The 21,561-nt window shown below is 37.9% G+C and overlaps 1 protein-coding gene across 4 annotated transcripts in view; it reads right to left on the bottom strand.

Moving 5' to 3' along the window:
* Positions 1 to 752: 752 nt before the first annotated feature.
* The window catches only part of BRWD3 (bromodomain and WD repeat domain containing 3), a 57,670-nt gene continuing 36,861 nt past the window's right edge, over positions 753 to 21,561 (bottom strand). For 2 of the 4 annotated variants that reach the window (XM_075161933.1, XM_075161935.1), the window contains 22 exons: positions 20,253 to 20,436; positions 19,636 to 19,729; positions 18,843 to 18,992; positions 17,938 to 18,014; positions 16,780 to 16,957; positions 16,055 to 16,171; positions 15,485 to 15,592; positions 13,840 to 13,964; positions 13,528 to 13,610; positions 12,984 to 13,095; positions 12,560 to 12,621; positions 12,314 to 12,469; positions 11,473 to 11,593; positions 10,620 to 10,745; positions 10,449 to 10,530; positions 8,869 to 8,925; positions 8,212 to 8,352; positions 7,807 to 7,959; positions 4,764 to 4,927; positions 4,121 to 4,218; positions 3,437 to 3,595; positions 753 to 2,228 (listed from right to left, as the gene is read on the bottom strand). In XM_075161933.1, the coding sequence (XP_075018034.1) occupies positions 1,441 to 2,228; positions 3,437 to 3,595; positions 4,121 to 4,218; positions 4,764 to 4,927; positions 7,807 to 7,959; positions 8,212 to 8,352; positions 8,869 to 8,925; positions 10,449 to 10,530; positions 10,620 to 10,745; positions 11,473 to 11,593; positions 12,314 to 12,469; positions 12,560 to 12,621; positions 12,984 to 13,095; positions 13,528 to 13,610; positions 13,840 to 13,964; positions 15,485 to 15,592; positions 16,055 to 16,171; positions 16,780 to 16,957; positions 17,938 to 18,014; positions 18,843 to 18,992; positions 19,636 to 19,729; positions 20,253 to 20,436 (3,335 nt within the window). In that variant the 3' untranslated portion in view covers positions 753 to 1,440. Of the gene's footprint in view, positions 2,229 to 3,436; positions 3,596 to 3,819; positions 4,081 to 4,120; positions 4,219 to 4,763; positions 4,928 to 7,806; positions 7,960 to 8,211; positions 8,353 to 8,868; positions 8,926 to 10,448; positions 10,531 to 10,619; positions 10,746 to 11,472; positions 11,594 to 12,313; positions 12,470 to 12,559; positions 12,622 to 12,983; positions 13,096 to 13,527; positions 13,611 to 13,839; positions 13,965 to 15,484; positions 15,593 to 16,054; positions 16,172 to 16,779; positions 16,958 to 17,937; positions 18,015 to 18,842; positions 18,993 to 19,635; positions 19,730 to 20,252; positions 20,437 to 21,561 lie in introns of those variants that run through there. The other 2 variants (XM_075161934.1, XM_075161936.1) reach the window with 2 other exon arrangements.

Consider the following 21,561-nt stretch of genomic DNA (forward strand, 5'->3'; position numbering starts at 1 on the left):
GAAGCAAGAGGCTGCTCATCTCCAGCTCAGCCCACGCCAAACACCTTCTGCTCACCGAGGAGCAAGACTACAAATGTCGTCACATACTGTACTATGACTACCAAAATGATCTCCGTTTTCAAGTTAGCATTTCTCAGGATAACAAGAGTACAGTGCAACACGAATTCTCTTCTGGAAGCTTGAGATACAAGAGTCCGTCTGGAGGATGTGAACAGGAGCTTATCCGTGCCGCCAGCCACCAGAGGTACCAGAGCTCCCTTCCGCTCCCTCGTCACCTTCAAGGGGCAAATTAAAACAAACACAGATTTGCACCGAGCAAGCGGCAGCAGAAATGTGTGGGAGACAGTCGGCCTATCTGCACAAACAAATCACCATCTGCTGAAAACATTATGCTTCTGAAAACTCTGAGGATTACTTAGATTTGTCTTCATTGTGTCAATATAATGAAGATATAGTTACTCTACAACTTCGCGAGCAATTCCATCCCTCAATGCTCCTTCTTGCCTCTTCTTCAACACGTACTGAATAATAGCATCTATTTTCTTTTAAGTTTCCAGTAGTTGTAAATAGAGGTAGCTGAGCTACTATTAAAAATCACGTTATGCTTTGAAGAGGAGGAACCTTTCAAATGTTGAAGTTACCCCTTAGCTGCACAATCTCTATTAATACTATAAAAATATGAGAGGACAAAAAGAAAATAGATGCAAGTAACTTTTGCATTTGGCACCTTTTGTCTAGATATTCATACTTCTCAAGTATTCTCTTTTTAATAAAGTTAATGCACACATAGGACACACCACATCAAAGGTTTGCTACATATTTACAAGGCACCAACCCTTTGTCACTTTTTACATGAATAAAGAACCGATAGAAAGCACATCAGGACCCCCGTAACTGTAGTATAGACATACTTCAGCTCAGCACAATCCATGAACGTTTGGCCTGGGAAGATTAAAATAATCCAGATCCTTCTTACAATATAGAAACTGTAAACATTTTATAGCTGCCTTTAGGATTGGTGTATTGTGCAAAAGTTATAATTATTACTGTGTATAAGGATTTATGGCAGAAACCACATAAAAACTCGGTAAGAAGGTGCTATTTCTATAATACAAAAACAAAACAAGGGAGAGAAGTCATAATCGTGACTCAAAATGTCATGTTCTTATTGAGAAGCTGGAAGCCTCTTTAATGTGATGAACTAGTAGTGTGTGGGGGAGAATTTCTGTAATTTAAGGCCTAATGAATAAGGCTTGTTTTGACCAATGAAGTGTGGCGATCTGAAGTTTTAAAACAAACGCAAACTGACATAATGGAAAAGCACCACTGTGAAACGTGAGTGGAGTCCCCGCACAACTTGCTTGGTAGATTTTCTGGTAAAATCCCTGCAGTAGAAGGCCATTGAAGTTCTTTTAAAATTGTTCCAAAGTTTTTCATCTGTCAATAATTCCATCCCATGAGATGGCTGACCCTGGCTTTTTCTGTCATTTTCCGCACCCTGCCTGACCTGGAAGTACCAAGGTTCAAAGGATCCTCGGTGTGCACAAAATTGTCATTATCAGAATCGTCATTGTACAAGACAGTTCTCCTGCCCTCGTTCCTTGTTTTGATTCGAGGCGGTCTACTGAATCGCCCTCCAAACACGTTTTCACCAAATTGTCCTCCAAACAGATTTTCAAATTCATCATCTGTAATTCGGGCACGTTTCGCTCTGGTGGCTCCTCGCGAGGCTCCTCTGCCTCCTCGGCCTCTTCTTCCTCCCCTGCCACCACCTCTTCCCCTGCCACAGCCTCTTCCGCCTCTACCACCTCTCCCCCCTCTACTCCATCTCCCCCACCTCCCCCATCTACCTCTTCTCCCTGTCCCTCTGCCCTGCCAATTCCGTTTCCCACCGGTGATTTTTCTTTTGATTTTCCTTTTGGGTTTTTTGGATTGCACAACTTTGCTGTAGTCATGGTCTCCATCAATGTAATCCTGATCTGTTCTAGATGTTGATTCAGAGTCTGAATCAGAGCCGCTTCTGCTTTCAGAACTTGAACTGGATCCCGATTCCCCACTTTCTGATGAAGATAAACCAGATTTTTCCTTTGATTCTCTCTTCTTCTTTTCCTCTTCCTCCGCCTCCTCCAGATGCTCGTCTTCTTCTGATGCACTTATTAACTTCCTCTTGACTCCCGTCCGAGGTTCTCTGCCATCACCATTCGTAAGAGGTCCATCAGGAGAGTGATCTAAGCAAACACAAAATAACCCTATCGGTTATCATCATCACGCCTGAGCCAAATAGGATACAAGAAGTGGGATTCGCCTCATCTGCCTTTGAGGTGTGCTCTGGGGATGATCCAGCTCTGAGCTACTCACCAGAGACGACCTTTATATGCTGTGGAGGCAAACAGGTACTCTAAGGGGAAAATTTATCAGAAAAAGTAAACACAGTTCGTCTATCTGGAAGCAAGGACTGCAAACTCTCTTGACTAAGAGTTCAGCGAAGATCCAGTCATAAAAGGAGCCCAGAGTGACTAAGTTAGACACAATCGTCTAACATTTAGTCAGATGAATCCTACCTAGGGTGCCAAGGCTGAAAAAACTCTAAAATCCATTTCAAACCTATATACATTAAAATATAGGTTATTTTATCCCCCATCAAATGCATGTTCTCAAAACACTCAAGGGAACACTTGTGGCAAGTGTTCAAGACAGTAAGTAACCCAAGAAACCTAGCTAGAACGGCTGAATACCTTAACTCAAATATATATTCAGTATCTTGCTGGCTTGGGACCCAAAATACTACATGTTTTCAGAGTTATGAATCTGACAATGAAGATTAAATATCTTCTTTAACACGGGATACAAAAAGCTCAGCTGCAACAAACAACACTGCTACAGCACAGTAGTATGGACTTGACAAAGGCTTCAGGGTTTCAGCCAATGCTCATTCAATGCCTACCTCAGTGGAAAGTTTGATTAACGTGTCCCAGAGAGAAAACAGCAAAGCTTTTGAACAGAGTGTTTCCACTTCTAATCACAACCACTTAGTCTTGATTATGACAAAAATATTTTAAAATTTGTAACTTGTTTACATCTTTGGTTTCAACTTAATTAATGAAAGGTTTTGGGGTGGGGATTCTTTTGGTTTGGTTTTCCTTTTTGTAACTCCTGAAGGAACTGTAATTCTCAAGATGTTTAAAAGCAATCAAGCTTTTCCGCCTGGAGAAATTTTAAAGGATTTCACTGAAGTGCATGTGGCATCATGTGCATGCCACACTTCAGACAAGAGACCAAAGAACTGTAAAAAGTAAGGTAAATTCTCTTCTTTAGTATGGTTTGGGGATATAGTATAACGCTAGGCTTAGGTAAGAATATCATAAGCATCAGAGAGAAGCAACATCTTCCATTTCTAGTGAAACCAGTCATTCAAAGAACACTTATTATTTCTCACCTTGTTTCACTGGTGTAGATTTACTCCTGATCGGTCTACTTTTCCCTGGATCAATGGTATTTCCACTTCGGTTCTGTGCATTGGAGCCTGAGGAAGATGGCTGGCCTTCCATCTCTTCACCAGTGACTGAACCCAGAGGTTCTTCTGCTGTATCTGAAACTTTAGACAGGACACCACTAACGTGACAGAGTAACTTTTATCCTCTATTTATAGGGTTATAATGCAAGGCATTTTGGGGAAGTTTTCTATCACCTGAGTTAACAGCCCAAGTCAGGAGGTTGATCTCACCAAGCTGCCACTGCAGGCATGAAGAGACAGATTCCTCTGGGGTGTAATCCAAATTAAGCTTAATGTATTTGTAATCGCTGTATGAGAAAAGCCTGTACACGGGAAGTCCAGGCTCTTGTCACTAGATTAATTCTTACCAAGGACAGACCCAGGTTGCCTATTCTCTGACCCTTACCAATAACTTACCAACAGCTGGAGGGCCAACTTCACCCAACACAACCTATAGACAACGTATTTACATGACCTTGCTACTTGCTCTTTCAACAGGTGGGGTTTGCATGTGTCTCATGAATGTAAGATTTAAACTGAACATTAAATATCCTTCAGCTTTTTCATCATTCTGCACATACAAGTTGCTGCAAGAGAAAGGATGCATTTTAGAAAATTTCTCCTCACCATGAGATGAAACTGAAGAACTAGTCCTAGTCAAAGGCAGTGAGGTATTCTGGTTGGGTTTAGGTTGAATCTTCATTTGCTTCTGTTTCCCTTTTGGGCTGAAGACACAAAATATCCCAAAGAGATAAAACTATTAGTACCAAAAGACTCAAACACAAAACCAATTTCCTCTGCAAAGTGTCTTGTTTTTTTGCAGCAAATGCATAACACAAATGATCTCTTCCCAGTGCTTGCACAGGTGTAGTAATGCTAAAAATAGTGACAATATCATTCTGTTTGATAAAGATATATGAGTTTGCAAGAACAAGATTTATCTCGCCTTTTAAAACAACTACTCAATTTACTTAGATAATGTATCATACAGAAGTCAGGAAAGTATTATACAACACTTTTTTCAACAGTTACTAAACAAAGGCAAAAAGAAACTTGCTCTTCCATTTTCTCCAGCGGGAATACTTCTAATTATATAGTCTTTCACGTACCAGAATTATGCACAAACTACAAACTGAGCATGGAATTTGAGCTTATGATTTTACCACCCAAAAGAGCAACTGCATCAGGAAACGAGCAATACTGTTACTGACTGCTTATTCACGAAAGTATGTCTACCACCGTCACTCAGCTGGCACTATCATTACATTACCTAGATGCTCTGCTAGTTGATGGCGAACTGCTACTGCTTCTTAGCCGTTTTCGGTACCGTGGCCTTTTCCTCTTCTGACATTGCATTGCTGACTTGTACTCAGAGATTATATTTTTCATATGATTTTCAAATAAGGCAGATAGTCGAAGTGTCATGCTGTAAATCTGGAGTGAGGAAGCATTAGAAGTTATTAGAAGTTGAATAACTAGAAGATCAGGAAAAAAAAAAAAAAAATCACAAAGATGCCCAGACTTTGTAGCACAAAAGAAAAATTCATGGTGACATTCGACTATGAGATTCTTTACAGATAATTTCCCTTCATGGTACAGGCGTATTCTTGCAACAGAAAGTGTTTTCATAAAAGGATTTACTTACAGTATGAAATATTTACAGAGTTAAAGGAAAATGGATATCTAGATTACTGACATATAGCCTCCTTTTTTAATCTCCATAAAGCATGGAAGCACACCGCAAGGTAACTTGAAGTACCAAGGGAAAAACAATTGAATTCTGCTGCCCCTTCACCTTTGTTTTTTGCTTTAATTCCCTAGTGACGAGTCCTTACACCACCCCTATAGAGCTGCACACAGAAGCCAACTAAAATGTCCTCATTCCTAATTTCTGTATGCCGATGTCAAATCCTTAAACCATTTTCCTTCCCCTTTCTAGGCCTTGCCTCTGTGTAGCCTCATCCACAAATTCGCTCATGGCTATTTCTCCATATTTCGGACTGTATTTACTTCTGTTCAAGATTTTACCTTGGATGCGTTTGAGTTATGACAAACTAATAGTTCAAACTCAGCGTAAATAAAACAAAGTTCTTGATTCGTTCCTCATACCCATACCCTTCTGCTGCGCCCAGTCTGCTGAAAATTGTGTAAACACCATCAAGAAGATGTTATCAGCATCTTATACTCAGACCTCTTCCCATTTCTTGCAGTCTGTCTGAACAGAAAATCTCTTTGATATAGAGTTTTCTTTACATTCATATAACTTAATTCTTGCCCAGACCCTTATATTTTAGCATTGCCTCTTTCTTTAGCTCTGGAATGTAGTACCCTGCCCTTCTTGCCTCCATTCAGGATGCTGTTGCAAAGATGGTAAAGTGGGCTAGAAAACCTCAGGATGTCGGCACACGTTTGGCAGCAGACGAACCTGCAGTGGCAGAAAGCCCGGCTGAGTGCCCCAGCCCTCCAGCAAGGATCATCCCATTGAGGCACTTCACAGTATTTAAGCAAATGGATATTGATGGGCCACTCTATTAAAGTAATTTGGGAGTTGACTCACACGCTGTTCAGTTGTTAATACACAGGGAAGTTCCCAGGGAGCGTGCAGCAGTAAATAACTCACCAAGTTTACTCTGATATCAAGCACACACAAAACACCCTCAAATCACCTGTCTTCTTGCAACCCTCTACAGACTTCCTTTCTAATGAAGCGAGCAAAAGTTACTGATCTTTATCTTCAGAGCTTACCCGCAGCCCACCTTTCAGCCATTATTCAACACCAAGAGTTCAATCTACCTTCAGCGACGGCAACTTTGTGCTTTCTCTCATGCTCACTAACACTCCGCTGGAGTTCCCCTCTCCCACAGCATCATCCTACTTCAAGCTTACTCTCATCGTCCTGCTTACACAAAACACAGGAGTTGTTATTCCACTGATGAGCTAAGACTATTACTCCTCAAGTGACGAGTAAGGTCGCACAACCTCCTGCTTCCTCCCATCCGTTTACACGTGCACTGAAAGCTCTTTGCAGCACCCTCTGCTCCTTCTCCTGCTTGACAGCGCCTGGCATAATAAAATCCTGTGTCACACCATGTTAGGTGCTACATGAAAATTTTACAGTAATATTAAATTCTATGTATTGCTGTGCTTTAAGTAATAGTATCTCAGTCTAGTCCCAAATGGCATGCATTTCTTAATAGTTTGTAAGTGCTCCTGTTTCTACACAAGAAATATTAGGCAACTTTGTGACCAGCACTCTTATCTATGCTAAATGACGTGTTTCAGAGATGTGATTTTGTCACAGCTTAAGCATCTTATTGAATATGCAGCTTTTCCTTATAATAGTAAGGTCATTACAATTTAATTCTGGAAACATGGTCAAAATTCTGTCTACTTTTATATTATGAAGACATCAGCTGCTCAAATTCTATTTTGTATCAACAGTGGTAAAAACTGCATCTGTGTCCTCGTGCCAACGTGTGATTTTTTGAGCATAAACAACATATCATTAAAACATTTGAAAATTTTAGAATCGTTTGATCATTTAGCAGCTTAGGAAAAGCTGACAGGCAATGTACTGCACAGGAACACATATCAAACGTAGCCATGTTTACATGATCAGTCATACACTTAGCAGTCATTTTACCTAGCTCATTGTCCTGTTTTTTTATCCTGTAGATAAAAATATCTACATTCTAACATTTTGATCTCCCCTTTCCCTCTTGCTATATCCTGTTTAGGGCTCCAATCCAATACATTTTTTTCTGCCTAAGCAGATTCCTATTCCTGCATGCAGAAAAAAGCAAGATTAGCACCTGAGAAACACAGGCAACACTGTGCAAAAGTTTTGCCAAGTATACTAAGTAAATTAGAAAAAAAATAAGTATCATAATGCTCTCAGTAGAAATATTGCATAATACTTGCATTAACAGTAGATTAAAAAAAGATCCTACTCTATATACATGCAGTTATCAAGCTGATAGCCTTGTTTCCAGGAAAAAATTATTGAAAAAATAAAAGCAACTGGTGATCAGTTTTCAGCTACAAATATTCAAAGAAATAGTTGCAACAGTAACCATACAATTTCTCAGAAGCTTTCAATTCAGAAAGTTCAGATGAAAACAAAATTCAGAAGCGATGTGCGTGAGCAGAACAAAGCAAATTTATAACCATAGGTCCCAGAATTGACATATACTACTTATTTTTATTTCACAATGTAGTGCTTTGCTGTCCAGATACAGACCTTATTTCGTGCACTGCATTCATCATGTAGGGCCAGGGTCTTTGTAAAGAAGGGATTAAAATTTATTACTTACTCGAGACTTTTTATTAGGAGTGTAAGCTTTAGAGTTGCAGAATATTAAACGAATATCTTTGTAGAATTCCAAGGGACTAGTGTAGTTTCCTGCTTCCAAGGTTTCTTTCACAGTGCTGAAGTCCATAGGAGTGTCTACAATATCTCGATAATCCTGTAAGAATACACAAGAAAATAATAAAGGCTGACAAATCCTACAGCAATAAAAACACCTAAGAGTTCATCCACAACAGTGGCTCTCAAGTAATTATTTCTGCTTGAGAGTTACTGCAGACAATTCTCTGTGCACAGAACATGGTGCGTTCCAGCTCAGAAAGGGAGAGGTTAGAAACATGCCCAGCATGGATGTTTTGCCAAAGGATGAACAATAGGCTTTTTTAATTTTGAATATGGAAGTTATACTTACCGGATAGGAGAAGAGATCAACTGGCTGTCTAAAAGGCTCTGAGTCCTCTCTTTCATAAATCAGGTTTAATAACTGCTTGCATTGCTCTTTCCAAGCATCAGGACTTGCTTTCATGGGCTGTCTTTTTATTCGTCGTCTTACCTGCAGGGAAACAGATGTATTTCACCCTTTTTCAGAATATTCAGATTTGTCACTTTAAGTTCCTATTAATTTACTGGTGTTATGATTCAAAGCAGATTTCCACAATTAGAAACAGAATTGCAGTAAGATTAAAGCATAGCTGATGGCACAACAATATGCAGTATGCAAATTGCAAAAATATGCCTTTTCTGGTAATATATAAACACTGAAACCCATGAGAGGTATGCCATATTTCAGATCCAGGCTTGCTGTTTTTGTCAGCTTTCATCCAATTTTGACTGAAACTTGAATCTTTCAAATCAAATAAAAAAAAAAAAAGATTCTTCAGCATTTAAGTAAATTTTCCTGCACAGTAACTTCCTTAGTCTGCCAACACTTACATACACATGCAACTGAATTCACAGTCCCACAGAGTATTGGCTATGACAAACTTAAACCATTCCAGACCTAAACGAGTGTTTCGGTACCTGGTCTATCTCCCTTCACAAGCTAGGCCAAGCAGAAATGTTTACTCACCCGTCTTTTTCCAGAGGAAGTTCCTGGAGCGTCTGAATCTACATCTACTTCTGCCACCTAAAGGCACAGGTAATGATTACACTCATGCATGCTTGTAGGCACCCTCAGCAATGGAAAAAGGGTTTAAAACCAAACAGCCAACAACAACAAACACATTTTTAAACTACTCAAAGGCAATGAATGGTTCAAGCAAAACAGAAACTAGCTTCAAACTAGAACTTACGTAACTTTAAAAAAAAATTGAATGGCTTATTTTCAGTCCTTAAGACTCAGCGAAGTACTAGTCCTGCAGAGCTGTATTCCCCCGCCTGAATGTTCATACCCTGAGCATGAACTGAGTTTATTCAGGTTTCACGTAGTGCCTCACTTACATCAAGTGTATGTAATACTCTTTTCAGAATCTGGATTTAGAAATTACAACAAAAACTCCTTTGTACATAGCTTTCTACCAGTAATTAAAAATAAGTAATTCTGAGAAGACAGGAAAGTTCCTACAAAGAATCTGAAAGTAATTTCTTTCTTATTTTAAAACATATTATAAACCAAAACATATTATAAACCAGCTCTTTGAAAGGCTGGAGAGAAAGGAAGGTGATGTAGTATCAATTTTGGACACTTTTGATCACTGCTTGACATGGAACAGATGAGATTCACAACTGGCACAAGAAGGTTGAGTTGGGAGAGGAGGGTCTGCTATTTAAGTCATGGAAATCCCTCATTTTCTTCAAAATACTCTTTTAATAGTCTGTGAAAATAGATGCTGTTATTGTATCTTCAGTTTTATAAAAGTAATTAAATTATTACATTGTAGTATAGACTTTAAGTTTCAATACAAATCCAAGACAATAGCACCAGCCGTAAGCATATAGGTGTTCAAGCAGCATCAGGTTTAACTTAAATATTTCAAAATTGCAACAATGGAGCACGTCTTGGGGAAGGGAGGAAGGAAGAAACCTCCTAACTAAATCTTATACTAGCTCATGTATTAGAAAGCAACACTGAAAAAGTAAAACAGAACCAAGTGAATTAGTTTAATAACAGGTCACTTCTTTGCAACAGAAACTACAGCACATTTCAAAATGTTTACAAATTGCATTTAAGGGAAGAAGGTGTAAGGAGGAAGAAAAAGTTAAAGGAAGTGATATCTAACCTAGTTTCTACCTGTCATTTCACTCCCCGGTACAACTGATGGGAAATGACACAGAATTACGTACGAAAACCAGCTCTGCTGCCTTGCTGACAATAGGAGAGCTGTTGTCCTTCTGGTTCAGCAGGCTGAATAATAGCTCCAGTTCATATTCTCCTAACTAACTAATACTTCCTCACACAACAAAACATCATGTACTGACAGAAGATTAAAGATAGGCAGTTCCAAGAATCATTTTTACTTACTTAATCATTTTTACTTACTTAAGGGAGCCCCAGGTGAGCAACGCAAATGGCCTAAATAGGCTCATCTCAAAAACTCAGTGCAACTACCCATAAAATACAAACTCAACAAAAGTCTTTACTCAAACTTCTTCCAGGTGCTGAATTTAAAAAAGGCAAGAAGTTCTGATGACCAGACCTAACAGTCTTACCTCCTCTTCTTCATCAGTACTGCTTAGGTCTTCTGCTTTCACTTTGTTATATATTTCTAATATATCAGTACAACTCTGATCCCTGCAGGACAATAACAAAAGCCAAAAATACATAATCAAATATCTCAGAAACTCAAGATGTCAGGTCTATAAAGTAAAAAACATGCCTACCCAATGAAGCGAAGTAAGACATCTGTTACAATTTTGGCTGCTTTGACTATAGGGCTGTCTGGCTCATTGAAAGTCCTGGCATTATGTTCAATGTATCGTACCTCCCACATCAGTGCAGAGATTCTCCTAAAAAAAAAAAAAAAAAAGGAAAGGGATGGAGAGGAAGGTGTACATTATTTTCCTTCTGAGTTCGGTAGGATTCCTCAGTAAAAAAAGGAATCAGGTAATCCAGGTCCAGGGGAAACAGGGTGCCAGAGACCAAGGTAAGTGGTTTCTGTTCACATACTGCTGACTGCCCCAACGTGCCAGGCTGTGACAGCTTTGTGGAAAAAAGATGTCCCTCTTCAAATCAGCAATGAATGGAATGAAAAGAGGAAACAAACCTACTGAAGGGGACTGCTGACTGCTCCCACTTAGAGAAAGACTTAGAGATAAAGTGGTCCTCAGAGGGAAAAAAGAGCAGGACTGGAAAACCTGAGATTTCTAGTTTACAGCACTATTTAGCCCACTTCTGGCAACTGCAATACAAGCAAAGCATCTGGTTCAAAGCAGAGATACAGATGAGGCAAATATGCTCTGCCTACAATGCATCCAGAGAGTAAGGGTCGGTATATTAAACAAAAAAGACACTCCAGATCCAGATATACCAGATTTTGCCTTAACAATGTGGCCAAAAGAAATTATTATTCAGCAAGACTCACTTTGCCCAAGCCAAATAGAATCTGATCATACACTGTTGGCTCATCAAAGAAATATATTGCTGAAGTGGCATTACATAGCATTCAGCTAAACATATTGTCTTCGATGGGGCTACAGTAAATGTAGATTACAAACAAATAAAAATTAAACTGACCTATAAAACCTGTTTTCAAGTCTCCTCCTGATCGTGGTGAGGTCAGTTGGATAAGCAACAACAGTGCAATACATGGGATAGGCACTAAGGTCCACCGGAACAGCAAAGGGATTAGAAATGTCTGAAAGACAAAAGATCAGAATAATTTAGATGCCTCAGAAGATACCAGAAGGGAAGTTTTAAGATAACTAGATTCCTTACAATGGTTTCTGGGTTTTCTTTCTAAGAATTCAGCAAAAGCAATACAGATATACAGCTGGATATGTCATTACCCAAAGGGTAGGATTCTTCCTCTTGTACCATCTGTTAACTACTCTTGAAAAAGCATTTTTTGTTTAAGTATCGCATCTGAGATTTGCATGCCAGCAGCCAACTGTATGCTAAAGAGCACATGGCATATGCACTTACAACAGGAATACTACAACAAGCAACATAAACTAAGAGTACAGACGTCCTGTATATAAATATAGGATAGAATTTAAATCATAGCATGCTATTAAACCGCTACAAACTAGTTACAAGGTATTTGTTGGTGAGGATGTTTGGTGAGGACTTGTTGGTTGTTTTTTGAGGGGTTTAATTCAATGTTTTGCTCATTCATATTTAGCTATGACCCACTGAGAATCCCTATTAAGTTGAGAGAAGCAGGTCAAGCCCCAGAAAAAAGGGAGTAAAACTGAAAAGGACACCATATGAAATTTAAAAGGCTCTTTTCAATGATTTAGTTGAGCACATTTCAAATACTCCACACCAACTCCCAACACTCCATGCTGTCTACTCTTCAGTCATGTGCCGCCAGGCTGATATTCTTAATCCTTCCACCTTTTCCCTCCAAACATACCAAGGGAAAGAAGTTGCTCAATCCCCCGGATTACTCGTTCACATTCTTCATCTCTGGAATGGGCCCCCCACTCTCCTTCCTGGGGTTTGTAGAGAAGAGCTGTCAGCTCGTCCGGAGTCACAGGAACTCCAGCACCAACCTCCTCCGGATAAGCAGCTAAATATGAAGAATTCAACAACAGTAAGTACTAGAAGTGGCAAAAAGCTATTTCCTTTGCATACAGACACAAATTCAACACACACTTACTTCCTTCTGGAATTGGTTCCATGTCCCATGGACTCATCCTCTCTCTTTCATTATTGTCCCAGCTATTAAAAAAACCACATTCAAATGCATAAGTTAAAGCTGAATATAACGATACACCTTTTCTCTAACAGACTTAAAACAAAAAGGTCATGCCTATTCGAAACAAGACATGTCTCTAGCTACATTCAAACTCCTTATTTTTCTCTTGTATCTCCTATATATTCACTGCACTGCTGTTTACACTAAAAGTGTTATTTCAGGAATAAGTTAATAATTAAATAAATAAAAACAAAGTGGCTGATTATGTATTTAAATGGGAAAAAGGATGTAGTTCTTGAGGTATACATTTAAGTTGCATGTAAACGTCTAGGAGACCCAGAGCACGTAAACATGTGTGATACATTTCAGCTATATAAATACGTACTGAACACAGTAGCACTGGAAGGAACTATCAGGATATTCTGCCTGGAAAGGCTGCTGACTCTCCACAGTTCCAAACCACCAAGCGTCATCTATTATACTGCGAAATCTATCCCCTATAAGGAAAAAGATTGCATTCAGCAGAAGAACAACATAAGTAATTGTTAAATACTTCTTTTTAGAGAATCAACTTCACCTTTCATAAATGCACTACTTTGATTCTTACATTTTGCACTACAGGAATTAAGCCCTTCCCCTAAAGGGACGACTTTCACATCTCTGGTTAATTAGTCACAGCTGCCTCCACGCCTCAAATTACAATATAACAGGACACATTCTTCTGCTATCACAGGCCTTGTAACAGTTTCTCTCATTTCTCTTTTTTTTTATGCTACAGGAATTGTAGCAAACATCAAATAAAGTTTCCAATGATGGCTATAATATCATGTGTGGTATAGTCCTTTACATCATGTAATACAGACACTGTATCCTATTAAACAGCTGCAGAAATATTGCAAAACATACGGAAGTGGAAAAAAAGTAGTCACCTATTTGCCAGTTCCTTTCTTTGGCTTCATTATAAAACTGGTGCAGCACAAGGAAGTCAATAACATCTGGCATATCATGGTACCTTCATGAAATAAACAAAAAAAAAATTGCTTCTATTACCACAAACGTAGTTGCACATGTACAACACAGTCTCCAAACACAACATTTCATGCATTTTGTTTTCAAGTTTGGTGTAATAACAAATTAATGCCATCACCATGCCTTGCAAGAGAAAAAAGAAAGGAGGAGGGGAAGCTCCTAAACTGCAAGAAAATCTCTTGAAGAATGTTATCAGCATTTCAGTTACTCACTTTATGGAAAATGATTCCCCTGTCATTTTGCCTGTGATTGGATCTAGGAATGCAAGCTTCAAGCAGCAGAGCGTAGGAGGCCCAACTTCATATTTAATTCCTACAGTCTTCACAAATTCTTGTTCCTATTTATCAATAAGCATGGAACAGTATTATTTTAACTTGCTAACAACAACATCATCCATGTTAAAGTACCAAACATATTAATTCCGCTCTACAGCCCAGGTAATTTCACCCATAAAAGTTTTCTTTTCCAAATACTAAAAATCAATCACAGTCACCTTAAAAACGAAAAAGATGTAAGATGCTCATTCCCTTGGTAGATTTGTGAATAGGATATCCACAAATTATTTAACTTTTGTAATAAGGTTCTAAGGAACATATGACTCTGGTTTTAACCACACTGACGGCACCAAAGGTTATAGCTGACTAAAGCCAGGGCCTCTCACCCTTGCATAGCAACATACAGGGGAAATAAAAGGAAACTCTTCCTCTTAAAGCGGAAATTCAACAATAGCCTTTATGTTCACGTCCTGTCAAACACCAGCCGGTGGCAAGATCTCTATTCTAAATGAAACACTATTTCCTTTGCCTTACAAACTGGTGATGCCTTTGAAGATTACAGCTGGAATCACTGAATACCTAGGACTAGTAACTGGATATTTTTCCAGTAAAGCAATTATTTTCATTAATAGAACCACTGGCATACACATATAGCAATATTAGCACATACATGTGCTTTTCTCTCAATATGAAATCTGAGTAAAGCAGAAAAAAATATGGCAACACTGTGGATTAAGTATTAAGGGACACTGCTTCAAAGCAAAAGGATAAGAAAAATCCCCAAGAACTATGTAAACCTGGTATCTACCCAAGCAATCCATAATACTTTTATTTTGTAAAAATATGTTGTAAGATATTGTCTTTCTCTGCCAAGAATTTAAGAACATAGACAATTGTATGTTTAGCTAGATCCACTGTTTAACAGAGCTTGTGCATACACTTAGGTCTTTACACCATGATGTCTTACTTCTTACCATAGTATTTGAAACAATAAATAGAACCTAGGTGTTCAGGTCATTATAGACTGTCAATAGAACTATAAACTGCTTTTGAGTGGCGAGTTCTGCATGAATTAGTGTTAAGAAAAAAAAAAACCAAAACAGAGTCGTAAAATAATTCGGGTGGAAAGTGACCCCTGAGAATCATCAAGTCCAAAACCCTGCTTACGGCAGGGCTAACGTCTAAGTTAGATCAAGCCACTCGGAGCTTGCCCTGCTGAGCTTTGAGAAGTCGTCAAGGATGGAGATTCCACGCTCTCTCTGGGCAACCTGTTCCAACGCTTAACTACTCTCACTCTGACTTTTTTATTTATTTAATATTCTACATTTTTTAATCCATCAGGCAAGAATACCACACTAGATAAACTCTCACATTCTTTAATATCCTTCTGGCTTCCTATTATCAGGAACTGAACAGATGTAACGGCTTTGTGTTAATGAAAACACAAATTTTAAGATTTACAATTTTAATTTTGATATTAACATTTTAAAATAATGCTTTCTTCATATTTTTCATGCTGGTTTTTAATGTCAATTTAACATCACAGAGACATTCAGCTCTTTGAAGTATATGTTTAACTTACCCTGAGTTCCATTTTGTTCCATGGTTGCTTTTGCATGTTAATACTGTAAATTTTTGCTTTCCTTACTGCCCGCACATAAGCTTCATGGCCTTGCCTAAAGTATATGATCTTAAAATAAAATTAAAAAAAAAAGTTTATTGTATTTTACTGATAGTTCTCCTCCTGTTTATTCTAAAATTTCTACAAACATGTCAGGCATCATCCCTTTCAGAACATACTGCACTTTTCTTTATTTCATTATAAAGCACTCTCCTCCTTAAAAATATTTACATCAGCCCCCAAAGTGGCACCTGCTCTGTGCTTTCAAACCTGGGATCATTAAGAAGTGCACAGGTTTGTCTGAAGATGCACAATCAATTCTTCCTGCTACTCATAAGTTACATGTGCACAAAAAGAGACATAGGAGAGCTATCTGTAAACAACCTGAGGAAGCCTGAGGAAAAAAACAGTGTCATCAAAACTCAGCCTATCTTGAGCACGATTCACCGAAAATATTGCTATACATAATAGTCCCGACCAAAACAAGCTCATCAGCCGAGGTGGGAATTTCAGAACTGCTACACTCATTACCTCATCTCCCATTTGTGGGACAAAGGGCGAGCGGCGGGGTATAGTATCCAAGATCCACTGTGGGGCAAGCCATTCTTCACTGGGTTCACCTTCCATCGAAAGCAGTCCACTTGGTTTCTTAAATATATTACATCAAGTTTAGAATGCAAGCTGTAATTACTATGGCAGAACATATGAAAAACTGATCATACAGCACTTACTGAAGATAACTAGATATAAGGGCAAAGCAAATGCTGGAATGTCCACCTTCCAAAAACCTCAACTAAATAGTAGGGAATACGACATGTTTATTATAAATATATTAGAAGATTAAAATGTTCATAAATAAAGAGATTATATTTCTTTCCTTAGAAATATTCTAAATACCGTCTTTAAAAAATGCTAGGAAAAAGAAACCTGACAATGTAGATACAATACCGATGCATTATAATTTTACAACAAAACCACCTTGGAGTAAATCTAACTGCAGTGAAGAGCATAAATCTAGGAGAAAACATCCCACCTGTAATGGAGAGCTACCTGCATGAAAATGGAAGTACATCTATGTCATCATAGCACCAAAACAAAACCAAACAAAATTACTCTGGTATTATAATTATTGTGCTATCTATAGGATCTTTCTTACCGTGTATTTGTTTGTGAAAAATTTTACTTTGAAAACAACCACTCCAAAAAAAAATACATTCATGAAGTCAAAAAAAGCCTCAAAAATTAAAAATGCTGACCTTTTTTCTAGGCTGTTTAAGTTTCCTTCGTTTTGGCTCCAGTCCTTTTGTTCCCTTCATATTTTCATCTTCAGAACTACTACAGATTTTCCGAGCTGCCTGCCTGGTTTGTCTCTTTGGAGGCTGGAGATTAATTCCAGCATCTGCTGTCCAGTCAGAATATTCACTTGATGAATCACTGTAGATAATAAAAAGTTGTAAGAAAGAAAACAGCACTTCAGTTTTCACACAATCGAGTGAAAGGTCCAAACATTCAACCTGTTCTTCTGGTTATGTGGAACAGATGTCAGGATTAGGACAAAATTTCATTCTCATGTGAATTTAAAGAAAACCTAAGTGCTATTTAGCTTGTGTATTTCAGCAAATTATTTTATCAATTGCAAACTCACAGTAAAACTACAGTTATGGCTGATACCTATTTTCGTACTAATTATCTCACTGATTCATAGACTGACTTCATAAGAACTGACAAAATGCATGAAAAATTTAGAATACTAAAGCACTCTTCTAAAAATACAGTTCTGACTTCTTTAATATCCAAATAACACATGTACAGTATTTATATTAGCTCATGGCCCTTCCAGCCATAAAAGCATAACATTACAAGTAAGAAAAGAGACTGCAGAAATTGTACACAAATACATATTGACAACAGAAAAATCAGGAAATACTGAAGTATGAACAGAAGATATGTACGCACTTTATCAATATGACTAACTGGCATTGATTTTTTCAAGCAGTTCTTAATTAAAGACAACATTTTCTTACAAATGGTCTTTCAAAATTGTTCTTGACTTGCAAAAAAAGCCTGCAAAAAATACAATATAAAATGCTTCATGAAGAATTGGGGGGGGGGGGGGGGGGGAAGTTAGTCTTCAAGATTAACTATTTTTCACACTGGTTTTCTGTTAAATACTGTTATAAAAACTTCTACAATTATTTAGTCACTCAAATACATAAAAGTATTTGTCTGTTCACAGACTCCACAAATTTTGTTGGTTACCGTTTTAACCCTAAGTGTACCAAACACTTTGATTCAGTCTGCCACAAGGTGTAACAAATCTGCACTGACTTGTAGCCATAGTATCACAATATCAACTGTCGTACTTAAATTATATAATCAACTAATGTTAACAATTAAGAGAGCAGTAAAGCTACCTGGAACTGCTTTCACTTTGCCACGCTGCCACAGGATCATCCATAGATGCATCACTTGTGCCAACAGTCTCATCTTCCTGTATTAAAAACATAAGGTTTCACTTTTGGGCCAAGTTTAAAATGTATCGTTTTTGTTTGCAAGCAAGTTATATGAGTTGTCTCACCTGAGGAAAGCTTTGTATATAAGGACTGGTTTAGCTTAAAGTAAGTCCACAATTTCTTTCTGTATCTTAATTAACGTTATATTATATGCTTATATAATTTCTATAGAAAGAGATGTGAATTTTAATGGTATTAGAACCATAGAATGAGTTCTTATTTAAGTGTTTGATTAATAAATTTTGGTGTCAAGTGACCAGCTTTATAGCTATTCTGTATGTTCAATGCATTTACAAAGTGACTGTGTTCAGTCTCCTTTTACTTTGCATGCTTACTTAATGAGAATAGGTTATATTTAATCTGGTATATTTTAAGTTCTTCCCTTGCCAATATCAATGATTAATGCCAATCCTCAATCTCTTTCAACAGCAGTCTACAGATGTAGATGAAATCAAAGTACTGAATGTGACCTAGAATATACGTGCAGTATGAAATCCCAAAATAGCAAGTGGTTTAACACAACCCAGTTAAATTTACTTGAAAATGTTTCAGATTTCCAAAAATACACAAGCTGTTTTAAGCTAGTTTTGAATACTGTACTGGCATTGAGGTAAATGATCCTTCCCTCTCCAAGATCAACTCACTAGACTAACACCACAAGTCCAAATGACTCAATGATTTGCGTGTTTCTTCCTAGGTGGAGAAACTCAGAGCCTTAGTGGTAACAGTGCCCTCAGCACATCTGTGGTCAAACCACGCTATTTGTGAACAGGGAACTATTGAAAGAATCACTTGGTGTATCAGACCTCCGAGGAGCTGTCCGATTCTTCCCGGGCACGTGCATTTTGACTCGCTCCTTGCTGACTGTGTTCTATCGTGGAGCGTGTTTGGTAGGCATGCTGGCGTTTGCGTTGGTTTCTTCTCAAAGACCTTCCACTTCCTGGTTGGTAATCGTTCTTTTATCACAGGACAGGAGGGACAAAAAGAAAAAGATTAGAGATTTAATAATGAATTACACAGTTAAAAAATGCCTCATTAAAGTGACTGTACGTTGTATCACATTTACAAACAAGAACGAGGAAATCTAGAATTAGAAAAGATATTTTTTACACACTTGTGGTTCATTTCAGTGCACATACAGGTGGTTTTTTTGGTACAATATCAATTCCACTTTTTAAGGTAGCAGTCCTTAGAAAGGAAGTTATGGAGAAATAGAATTTTTTCTAAAAAATACCTGCAGTCTCTGGATAAGATAAAAGCTAGCCACTTAAAAAAGTGTGTCACCTCTAATATTTCTCCTAATTTCCACTAGTCAAAGCTGAACATCCACTGTGGCTCTGCTCTTTTCATTTCCCAGCATCTCCCCACTACTGAAACCTTAAAGACAGAGATTAACCACTGCTATTTGCATATTACAATATACAGACAGACAAAATACAGTTAAAAAGGAAGAGAGAGAGCCAGAGAAACAATTAGTACTACTGATCTTCTAAATCATTTAATAAAATTGGTTCTGGGATTTTTTTTGTTTCTCTTTTTTTCACTCGGTGCTCAGAACTGCTTCACACACAGGATCTCTCTTCTACTGAATTAACTCACCCGTTGTAAGGTGTGGGATGGCTTTCTCTTCTTTTCAACAGTGTATAAATTAATTTCAATTTCACCTTTGGCAGCTCGACATTCTTCCTGGACCCTAATTATACACAGGAAACATCCATTTTATTCAATAAATCATCATATAACTTGACAATTTCATTAATATACACATTAAAATACTTCTGGTTCCCTTGCCACAAGAAATCTGTGCACAAGTCCTCCTAGCAGCATCCACACATACTTGACTCCTGGAATCACAAGTTAAGGAAGCAAACTTGTTAGTGGAGCATGCATAATTATTTTCAAGAAAATCGAAATCTATTAAAATTATTTTTGTGGGTTTTTAAATAAAGCTTCAGGAAAAATGGAAAATGAAAACAATCGAAGAAAGATTCAATTGTGAAGAGAAGGAATTACTATTCTCAACTCTTCAGCAAAGGCTACCACTCTAATCCTAATATCCGGATTTCAAAACAAAGAAACAAACGAACCAACCAACCCACCCCTAAAAGCCAGCACATTTCTGAAAAATCATTTTTTAAAACTCACAACAGGCCTATGGAAGAATCATTAAACATTATACAATTTAATCTTTTTTCCTGTCTCACTTAGCATCTTACTTGCTGATGCCTGGAGGAAGCTCATTCACCACTACCCTCCTGCTCCATGCCATGAGATCTCTCTCCGTGGCCATTTGACTTCGGGGAGCATTGTGATGCATTTGCCGGACCCCCTCAATCTGACCACTTCTCCGGAGACCAACGTTTGGTGGAGACGTAACATCCAAACCTGGACTTCGAAGAGCTAAGGAAGAAAAAGATTGTACTTCACTTCTACAAACCATCAATAAAATCTAGAATTTAAAGCTTAAGGACTGCACATTCTTTTTTGGCAATAAACACCACTTATTCTATGTCAAGTGGCTTTGTCTTTTGCTTCAGATGAGCATTTTTGCATGTTGGCCTTGGACTACCGGAGATTCGTACGCTACTGTAACATCACTGTGGCTTGCTATATCTTAGAGCTATCTAAGCAAAGAAACGCAAGCAAAGAATATAATCTACGAGAAAAGTTTTAAAGGCACTTAAGTGACCTTCAAATCAAAGCCTTGTCAACTGTTTAAAGGCTCTGAAATCATGATTCTTAAATTCTATGGTACAAGAAGAGATGAGGTTGACATCTAAAATAACAGACTGCTGCAAGGTTTAAGGTTTCTGTTGTACCTCCATTTGTTCTGTACTTGTAATGCTTATCTACTGGCACTGCTCCTGCTCTGGTGGCACAACAACGCAGTACTACACGCTCAGGAGAAAAGAGAGATGGAATCTTCAGGTAGCAAAGGGAGACAAAAAGGCTGATAACATCAGAATCACTGCTAGCATTGCCTTAATTTATCTCATCATTTGGGAATGCATCAACACGTGCTTAAATATGGTTAACCGTATGAATAAATGGCATTCACGGTTGTGCAAACCTATGTAAAAATATTTGGCTATTAAAACATCAAGTACTTTATATATACTCTAATTAACTCACACAAATGAGCAGTTCACGTAGCAAAGCCACTGATCAATGCAAATTCTGTAAGGTCACAGTACTTTAATTTCTGTATCGCTCATATTTGGAAATTCCCTTTCACACAAATACAGGGATATACATGTAAAATTGAGCACTGGGATTGCACAACACATCAACCTACCATAAGAAGCAGAAAAGACTTCTTGTGAGTCGAAGCTGTCTTCTAGGCCACCTTCTTGACAATACCAGTTTAGATCAACGCAAAACTGTATTTTCAGCATTTTTCACTACTATTTTTCCTATTCTTTCTTGAATTTAAAGACAAGCAACTCCAAATCTAGCAATCCTAATGAGCTTTGCCAGGAAATCTAATTCAAACATGTGTAATCAGTCATTTAACCTAGAACTAAT

This window comes from Calonectris borealis, chromosome 13 (assembly GCF_964195595.1).
Source record: "Calonectris borealis chromosome 13, bCalBor7.hap1.2, whole genome shotgun sequence".
In the NCBI taxonomy this organism is placed as follows: Eukaryota; Metazoa; Chordata; class Aves; order Procellariiformes; family Procellariidae; genus Calonectris; species Calonectris borealis.